At 45.4% G+C, this 10,445-nt stretch overlaps 1 protein-coding gene across 2 annotated transcripts in view; it reads right to left on the bottom strand.

Annotated features, from left to right (window-relative positions):
- Positions 1-10,445, bottom strand: part of LOC138980018 (cytochrome P450 2F5-like) — a 426,282-nt gene that overhangs the window by 4,047 nt on the left and 411,790 nt on the right. For both annotated transcript variants that reach the window (XM_070352805.1, XM_070352806.1), the window contains 3 exons: positions 9,652-9,861; positions 6,118-6,244; positions 4,017-4,279 (listed from right to left, as the gene is read on the bottom strand). In XM_070352805.1, the coding sequence (XP_070208906.1) occupies positions 4,017-4,279; positions 6,118-6,244; positions 9,652-9,861 (600 nt within the window). The remainder of the gene's footprint in view (positions 1-4,016; positions 4,280-6,117; positions 6,245-9,651; positions 9,862-10,445) is intronic.

The raw sequence follows: 10,445 nt of genomic DNA on the forward strand, positions 1-10,445 counted from the left end.
TCTCTCTCTCTCTCTCTCTCTCTCTCTCTCTCTCTCTCTCTCTCTCTCTCTTTGTACCTCTTAATCGCTCTTTCCATGTTTCTCTCGCTCTCCGCCCCCTCTCTCTCTATCTCTCTCTCTCCCTCTCTCTCTCTATCTCTCCCTCCCTCTCTCTCTCTTTGTCCCTCCCTCTCTCTCTCTCTCTAGTCAGGTTTGGTAGGGATTGATAGGGGTTGCTTGGTTCAGATTCTTCCAAAAGCACCATATTTGGCCCAGAGGTCGCCCATGCCATACTGTTTCCATTTTTGCCGACTGCCAAGACGGGCGCCCCATGGGGCCGCCATATTGGCAAAATCCAATATGGCCGCCGTCCGGGTTACATATTGTTCACTGGTAAAAAAACTAAAAGGGCTAGAATCATGAATGATATCACATTTTAGGTTTTTTTGGGGTCGGGGAATTCGATTCAGATGTTATTTCAATGATCTGTGGTCAAAATTCAATATGGCCGCCATCCGGGTTACTTATCGATCACAGGTAAAAAAACTAAAAGTGCTAGAATCATGAATTATACCACATTTTAGAAGTTTTCGGGGTCGGGGAATCCGATTCAGATGTTATTTCAATGATCTGAAGTCAAGTTTACCCCTCATCGACACTGTAAAAGCCAGAAAGTTCAGCCTCATGGCCAAGGACCAAGCCCATGAACAGTCCAACAAAAACCTCCAGACACACGGTGGAGCTGTTGGACTTTATGAGAACCCCGAAGCTCTTACACTGTTTATGCTGGCCGGACCTGACTGCACGCGGGTAGTTGAGGAGTTTGAGGCCGTCAATGACCCACCATTGCCATCCACCGCTCACCACGAGGAAGGACACAGCTTGCAGTTAAAGTTTCAAAAGGATGTACAAGCGTTCATCAAGGTGGTAGAGCAGCTGGGCAATCCTTTCCTTGTTACAAGTCATGAGCTCATAGCACTCGATACACACAATGTCATGGAACAAGCCGTTACTGATTCTCTATCTCAAATCGGTGAAACTGGCCAAACCCTGCATGCAGCATATGTCATGGACAGATTGGAAAAGGCTTCAGTATCAGTAACTGATTCAATCAAGCGGAATAACATGCTAACCTTCGCCAACCGACCTGACCCCAATAAGAAAAAAGGTACAAAGGACAGCGGCGTCCAGAGGCAGAACATGATGTTAATCACACAACTTTTTCTCTCACTCCAGTCACGTCCCGATGCCGACATGACAGACTTCTTTCGGTTCGAAAATTAGAGAGAGCCACCGAGCCTGGCGGATCGAGGGTTGCTGCGATCAGGGACAAAATCAGACATTCTTAAGTGCCTCAATGCACCCACTGGCCGCGCAGATGCTGCCAAACAAGCCACAATCGTGGTGTTGGACATGGCAGCTGTTATCCACATGGTGCGACCCACAACAGCAAATACATTCAGCGAGTATGTGTCACTCCACATTGTACCATATCTGGAGGCCCAAATCACAAGCAGTACCCAACGCATTGACGCCATATGGGATAATTACCCAGAGGAAAATAACCTCAAAGCGCTCATACAGCAACGACGTGGAAATGGCCCACGGACAAGAGTCGGTGATGGCAGTACTCCAATCCCGAAGCGTGACTGGAACAGCGGATTCCTGAAAAATGAGGAAAACAAAAAGGAGCTGTTCTCTTTCATCACCACACAGATCTCCAAGGCTGACATGGACGGAAAGCTGCTCCTGAGTACCCGCTTCGAGACCGTGCTCTCCAACAAGTATTGTGACCTCACAACACTTCAGCCGTGCAACCATTCCGAGGCGGACACCAGGATCCTCCTGCATCTGGCACATGCAGCAAAGCAGGGTCATACAACAGCCTTTGTTCGCACTGTGGACAGCGATGTCGTAGTTTTGACAATCCGGTTCTTCGAGTCCCTGGGCCTATCAGAGCTCTGGGTGGGCTTCGGTACTGGTAAAAACTACCGTGACATACCAGTCCATACAATCTACTCTGACCTTGGCCCGTCAAAATCCTTGGCACTACCCCTCTTTCACAGCTTAACGGGGTGCGACACGACTTCACAATTTCTTGGATGTGGCAAGAAGACAGCATGGGCAGCATGGACAAGCATACCGGATCTCACCGACACACTAGTGGCTCTCCCGCATGACCCTGACCTCTTCAGTCTTGAGTCTGTGCATATGCAGCGCCTCGAACGCTTTGTCATAGTCATGTACAGCAAGGGGTGCAGTGCAGCTGATGTCAACACGACCAGATATCAACTCTTCTCCACTGGATGCAAACTGCTGGAAAAGCTTCCACCTACCCAAGCCGCACTGTTCCAGCATGTAAAGCGAGCGCTACTACAGGCGAGTTTCTACTGGGGTCAGGCCACCTCAATCCAGCAGGAAATTCCTGACTTCAGTGAGTGGGGCTGGCACAAAGATGGCACCAATACCTGGCAACCACTATGGACCACTCTAAGCGACGCTTCATTGGCATGTGCCATTCTCTTGCAATGTGGCTGCCTCAAGGCATGCACGGGAAGGTGCAAATGCAACCGCGCCGGTGTCCGATGCACGGTCCTCTGCAAATGCGAAGGCGGGTGTGTTAATAACGGTGGTGATGACCAGTAGGACTTGTTACTGGAATCATAGAGTGCAAATGCAACAGCGTTAGTGTCCGATGCACGGTCCTCTGAAAATGTGACGGTCCTCTAGCACTGCAAATGCAAAGGCGGGTGTGTTAATAACGGTGGTGATGACCAGTAGGACTTGCTGGAATCATAGAGTGCCAGCCAGAACATATGCATAGTAATAATAATCCTGTATTGAATGCACACAGCGGCAAAAAGTGTCTTGCCACTACAGATGTCTCCGAATTATTTGAATTAAAATTGTTCCTGAATAATCATTGATTTTTTGGTATAATTAGAGGTGTTTGGGATATTTTGGTTCAGATTCTTCCAATAGCACCTTTTTGTGACCTTGAAGGGTAAACTTGACTTCAGATCATTGAAATAACGTCTGAATCGGATTCCCCGACCCCGGAAACCTCTAAAATGTGGTATCAATCATGATTCTAGCACTTTTATTTTTTTTACCTGTGATCGATATGTAACCCGGATGGCGGCCATATTGGATTTTGACCTCAGATCATTGAAATAACATTTGAATCGGATTCCCTGACCCCAAAAAAACCTAAAATGTGATATCATTTATGATTCTAGCATTTTTAGTTTTTTTTACCTGTGATCAATATGTAACCCGGACGGCGGCCATATTGGATTTTGCCAATATGGCGTCCCCATGGGGCGCCCGTCTTGGCAGTCGGCAAAAATGGAAACAGTATGGCATGGGCGACCTCTGGGCCAAATATGGTGCTTTTGGAAGAATCTGAACCAAAATATCCCTACCTACCCTGACTACTCTCCCTCCCTCTCTCTCTCTCTCTCTCTCTCTCTCTCTCTCTCTCTCTCTCTCTCTCTCTCTCTCTCTCTCTCTCTCTCTCTCTCTCTCTCTCTCTCTCTCTCTCTGAGGCTACGTGGAATTGACTATAGTCGGTCCCTCTTGTTATACAAAATGTACACCTGTTTCAAATTACACCTGTTGTGAGGCGGAATGGGGCTTTTATCTGCATGTCCCCCATGATCTAGGAACTGACAAACCGAATTCCGAGTACCGTCATTATCAGTATGTGAAAAATTAATCATAAGGTCACTGTGCATGAATCAGAAATGTATATTATCACGCGGCTTTGCACTGATACAATGGAACCCCTTTTTTAAGACCTCCAATAATCTTAGAAAATCAGGTCTTAAACAGGAGGGAGTCTTAAAATGGGGGTAATTTTACAAATGCCGGCTATGAACAGAAAGTCTGAGAAAAGATGGTCTTAAAAGGGAGGGAGTCTTAAATTGGGGGGGGGGGGGGGGTCCGCTGTACTAGTACCGTGGCTCCTTTGGGTATGGTCCGATGGTCTTAAAAGGGAGGGAGTCTTAAATTGGGGGGTCCCACTGTACAAGTACCGTGGCTCCTTTGGGTATGGTGAAGCCATCCATGCTGACGTCATCAGTGGTCCGATGGGGCACTCCCAGTGGCGCGGTAGAGGCAAGACGCAGTGTTTCCAAGACAGCCGCCTGCACGTAAGGGAGATCACTCTTGTTCTGTAATGTCGGAGTTCGCTCCCCTAGGCGGGTATCAATTTCTGTCTGGATCCTGCGTGCCGCGTGGGGGTTGTGGACCAGGTAAAGGATGATTGTTTTCAGGGTCGAGGATGAGGTAAGAAAGGCTGGAACCGGCAACAAAACTAGATTAGCCCGTCATTGTCATAAACGGATGCAAACAACTCATCTTCGACAGGTAGTTAAGGAAAGGTATTACTGAGTATACCCAGATAGCATGCTAACGTTAAATTAACGTTAAATTAACGTTAGCGGTAAACGTTAATTTAACGTAAAAAGTTAACGTTACATTAAAGTAAACTTGCTCATCTTGTTAACGTTAATGTAACGTAAACTTTTTACGTTAATTTAACGTTAGTTTTACAACAACAACAAAAATAATATAACGTTAAATTAACGTTAATTTTACGTTAACTACTAACATAAAAAAAACTATAGTCCTGTACACGTGAGATTACCCTCATGGACTTGGAATTCGGGAAGCTTTCTCGTCTGGTAAAGCGAGCTGCCATCAAAGTACGGCAAGGACTGGGTGGCCGAGTGGTAACGCACTTGCGCTCGGAAGCGAGAGGTTGCGAGTTCGACCCTGGGTCAGGGCGTTAGCAATTTTCTCCCCCCTTTCCTAACCTAGGTGGTGGGTTCAAGTGCTAGTCTTTCGGATGAGACGAAAATCCGAGGTCCCTTCGTGTACACTACATTGGGGTGTGCACGTTAAAGATCCCACGATTGACAAAAGGGTCTTTCCTGGCAAAATTGTATAGGCATAGATAAAAATGTTCACCAAAATACCCGTGTGACTTGGATAATAGGCCGTGAAAAGTAGGATATGCGCCGAAATGGCTGCGATCTGCTGGCCGATGTGAATGCGTGATGTATTGTGTAAAAAAAAATTCCATCTCACACGGCGAAATTACAACATTTAGTCAAGCTGTCGAACTAACAGAATGAAACTGAACTCACTGCATTTTTACAGCAAGAGCGTATACTCGTAGCATCGTCAGTCCACCGCTCGATGCAATGGCAGTGAAATTGACAAGAAGAGCGGGGTAGTAGTTGCGCTGAGAAGGATAGCACGCTTTTCTTTATCTCTATTCTTTTTAACTTTCTGAGCGTGTTTTTAATCCAAACATATCACATCTATATGTTTTTGGAATCAGGAACCCACAAGGAATAAGATGAAATTGTTTTTAAGTCGATTTCGGAAATTCTATTTTAATAATACTTTTTATATTTTTTTATTTTCAGAGCTTGTTTTTAATCCAAATATAACATATTTATATGTTTTTGGAATCAGAAAATGATGAAGAATAAGATAAACGTAAATTTGGATCGTTTTAAAAACAATATTTTTTTTTACAATTTTTAGATTTTTAATGACCAAAGTCATTAATTAATTTTTAAGCCACCAAGCTGAAATGCAATACCGAAGTCCGGCCTTCGTCGAAGATTGCTGGGCCAAAATTTCAATCAATTTGATTGAAAAATGAGGGTGTGACAGTGCCGCCTCAACTTTTACAAAAAGCCGGATATGACGTCATCAAAGATATTTATCGAAAAAAAGAAAAAAACGTCCGGGGATATCATTCCCAGGAACTCTCATGTCAAATTTCATAAAGATCGGTCCAGTAGTTTGGTCTGAATCGCTCTACACACACAAACAGACAGACAGACAGACAGACAGACAGACAGACAGACAGACACACACACACACACACACACACACACACACACACACACACACACACACACACATACACCACAACCCTCGTCTCGATTTCCCCCTCTACGTTAAAACATTTAGTCAAAACTTGACTAAATGTAAAAAAAACTCTAGGAAAATGTAAAAATATGAAAATCATGCAAAGATGACATGCGACTCAGCCCGTGGTGGAGGGTCACATATATACTGACCTACACACACACACACACACACACCTACACACACCTGCCGCAACAGTGTCCAAGATAAGTCCGCGGATATGGTCGTCAGATATCCAGCGGTTCTCTCCCTTGTCCTGTTCGTCCAGTAACACATCCACAATGCCGCGTGGTGTACCTTCCACGCGGCTAGCCTACAACGAAATAAAACATTTAATATAATACTAATCCACACTTATTATCTGCCCTTTTTCACCGTAGCTCACGGCGATGTACAAAAGCAAACTGCATACACACACACATACACACACACACACACACACACACACACACACACACTCACACACACACACACACACACACATACACACTAAAATACAGTTTATAGGTGAATAACCCTACTCTGTAACTATCCTACAAAATACTCACGTAAAACCAATACACTAAATATGACACCAAACTTCATGGCATTGACTTCTACTCAGTGTGTGTGTGTTAGTAAACATGTGTGGACTCAGAAAATAATGAAAAATAAATGTCAATTTCTTGTAATCTGTTATTACAATTGCAAGAAGAGTTTTATTTTACAAACTAGTTCGTGTGTATGTAAACATTTGTGGCCGATCAGGAAATAATGAAAAATAAACTGCAATACTGTGTTTTAATCTGATATTACAATTTCAAGGAGAGTTTTAATTAACAAACTATACTGTGCAAAAAAAGTATCGCATAGTTAGTTTGATGAATCATTTTATTGACATTTCAGTCTTTCGAACAAACAATACATAAGTCGGACAGAAAAGTTTTTGAGCTTTTTCGATAGCACAGATGCATGTCTTTATTTGCTGGACTTTGCAGTTATTAATTGAGCGTGACCTTCACACAAACCAAGGTCAAAGTCAGTAACGAGTATGGCTTCCACGTGAGTCAATTATAGCCTGGCATCTCCTTGGCATGGAAGCAATGAGTCTTCGCAAAGTCTGTTGGGGAATGTTGTCCCACTCTTGCTGTAAGGCCTGGAAGAGTTGTCTCTTGTTGGGAGGGGCGTTAACTCTCGCATTGAGCCTTCTTCCCAGTTCATCCCATGCGTGTTCAATTGGGTTCAAATCTGGAGAGAGAGAGGGCCAGGGCAGAGTGTTCACGTTGTTGGCGGCCAGGACGTTTGTGGTGAGTCTGGCGGTGTGGGGTCTGGCGTTATCATGCTGGAACTGAGCCCGTGGCGCGGCCCGGCCAGGAGGGGCAGGGCGTGTTGCTGCAGAATGTCCTGCACGTAGTGCTGGGCGTTCAGGCGGCCTGGAACTTCCACAAGCTGGCTCCTGCCAGTGTTGGTGATGGCACCCCACACCATCACGCCCCCACCACCATGAGGAGGCGCCTCATCTACGCACTGCCGGTGGTAGCGCTCTCCTTGCCTCCTGTACACCCTCCTCCTGCTGTCGTTATGTTGCAGGAGGAAATAAGACTCATCGCTGAAGACAACGTGGCGCCAGTTGTTGGCAAGGGTCCACTGGAGGTGCTGGTTCGCCCACTGCATCCTGGCCTGGCAATGGCGGCGAGTCAGGACATTGCCCCGGAGTGGCCTGTAAGCGTGTAAACCAGTTGTATGCAGGCGGTTCCGGACGGTCTGCACGGAGATGCGGCGGCCACCAGGCAGTGCCCTAGCTGTCACCGAGGCTGACTGGAACCGATGCCTGAGATCGGTGACCCGGATGTAGCGATCTTGCGCCTGTGTCGTCACTCTAGGTCGTCCTGACCTTGGCGCGGGAGCTGACGACCCAGTTTGTTGAAAACGGTGCGAGAGGCGAGAGATGGTGCTCTGGGACACCCGCAGGGCTCTGGCAAACTAGGATTGGCTCCGGCCTGCTTGAAGGCGGCCAAGGGCGTTCTCTCGTACTGAAGCGTTGAGTTGTGACATTTTTCATTTCCTCAGGGAATGACCGCATCAGTCAGAATTGCTTCGCTTGTTATTGCCCAAGTTGGCACATGAGCTCAACTAACCTTACGCGAAATTTCGAGTGAAATCTCAAAAAAACGTGCAGTACAGGAGCACAAAACAACAAAATGTGCGTTTTGGCCTCAAAATGCACATCTTGCACGTGCGCGGTGAATTTTGCTCACTCAATCGACTATCGGGTTCAACTGTCAAAGATAGTTTGACCCAAACATTCAATAAATTTGACACTTCTTTTCGAGCTTTTACCTGTTTTGACCCAAACATGTAGATCAAGGGAAACGATCCCCTGACCAAACAATTTTTTTTTTAAGTATTTGAATTTTGGAATCAGACGTTTTTTCAACTAAATGTGATAGCAACTGGTTTATATTCATCATTTGAATTTTAAATCAACAGTCTACCTCAAATGGTTTACAGAACAATTTATATATTCTCATGAAAAAAGCAGTTCTAACCTTATGGAACACACTTGCAATAGCATTTACTAGCATTACATGACACAGTTCGTTTGAATGGCTATTTAGCTTGCGTAAACCACACACCAGTTTTCGTGGTTTATCTAACCCCTCAGCCATCGTGGACCCGTGTGATCCACTTTTCTTTTTTTCCTGACAATTTAGTCGTCAGTTTATGATTTCAATGCGACTCGCTGTGTCTGATGGTATCTGTATATTGATGGTTTTCATGTTTCTTGAGCTTAATTCCTTTGGCGCATACACAAAGGACTTAATCGCGTATCGCAGATAAAGCAAAACGTGTTTCGTGTCACGTGTTTGCCAGCCTGGGTGTGAGCTAGTAGTCTGGAACTACGCATGTTCGCCTCGACAGTAGTGCAAATGCACGGTTTGTGTGACCTCTTCGACGATGTATGCAAAGAGAGAGGTCAGGGTTTTATTTGGGTCGTTAAAGCAAATAATTTCATTCAATTGAACGTGGGTGTAAGGAGAAATGACATTTTGATACCGGCATTTACCCTGTACACCTGTTTTGGTGCAACATCATCGGGGAATTTATCTCTAAGAAGCAACCGTGCGCACGATTGCGCGCGATAACGATCCCTAGCTCACAGCGAAATTCTCAGGGTTTTAAAAACACAAACATACACATGCAGGAAAGAATAGGGTCAGTCGCTGGACGATAACAGCTTCAATTTCCCTCAAGGAAACTCGACCAAGGATAAAAAGTAAACTATATACTAAGGAAAAAAAAAAAAATAGGTGTGGTTACGGTAACATAGCCCAAAAAAATAGGGTAGGTAGGTAGGCAATCACTTTTTTTTTTTAAACTTTTTTTTCTAATGTGTACAAATTAAACCTACTTGACAGGGAAATAAGTGTGCGACTCGGGCGCTTTCGCTTTCATTGCGTTTTTTGCACTCGAGTTTTTTTTGTTTTTTGTTTTTGTTTTTTTTACAAATGTAATAAAAAGTTATAGGATCGGCCCCTAAAATTAGGGTAGGTCGGGTTACCGTAACCACACCTATTTTTTTTTAGGCCTAATACATTGGAGGCAACTGCACCATCTCATTATGTTGTGTCAAAGAGAACATTTATAGATTTAACCTTTTGTGCTCCTTTCTAGTTTTCACAAATTCACGGCTTTGTAAATACATGCGTAAGAAATAAAGCACTGTTTTAGCTAACTGACCTTATGCTGTGTGAACAGTTTGTCCATCATTTGCTCCCGGGCTTCAATGAATTCACTACAGAGCCGTTTGTAGGGGAGGAAAGGCACGTGACGAAGCCAGGGGCAAAGGGTCAGCAAGAGGTCTGTCGAGGGGTTGAAGATGCGATTGAGTCCGGTGTCACACCGCTTGGTGGTCGATACTAGGCTAGGGTCTGAACACTCGCCCGTCATCTGTGGCCAGCAACAATCAAGGTAAGACAAGGTAAGGCAAGGCAAGGCAAGGTAAAACAAGGCAAGGCTAGGCAAGGCAAGGCAAGGCAGGGTAAGGCAAGGCAAGGTAAGGCAAGGAAGGCAATGTAAGGAAAGGCAAGGCAAGGTAAGGCAAGGCAAGGCCAGGCAAGGCAAGGTAAGGCAAAGCAGGGGAAGACAAGGCAAGGCAAGACAAGACAAGGCAAGGCAAGGCTAGGGAAGGGAAGGCAAGGCAAGGGAAGGCAAGGCAAGGAAAGGCAATGTAAGGAAAGGCAAGGCAGGGGAAGGCAAGGCAAGACAAGACAAGGCAAGGCAAGACAAGGCAAGGCAAGGCAAGACAAGGTAAGGCCAGGCAAGGCAAGGAAAGGCAGGCAATGTAAGGAAAGGCAATGCAAGACAAGACAAGACAAGGCAAGACAAGACAAGGTAAGGTAAGGCAAGGCAAGGTCAGGCAATGCAAGGCAAATGAAGGCAAGGCAAGGCAAGACAAGGTAATGCAAGGCAAGACAAGGCAAGACAAGGTAATGCAAGGCAAGGCAAGGCAAGGCAAGGTAAGGCAAAATGTA

Source organism: Littorina saxatilis, linkage group LG11 (genome assembly GCF_037325665.1).
Source record: "Littorina saxatilis isolate snail1 linkage group LG11, US_GU_Lsax_2.0, whole genome shotgun sequence".
NCBI classification, from domain to species: Eukaryota; Metazoa; Mollusca; class Gastropoda; order Littorinimorpha; family Littorinidae; genus Littorina; species Littorina saxatilis.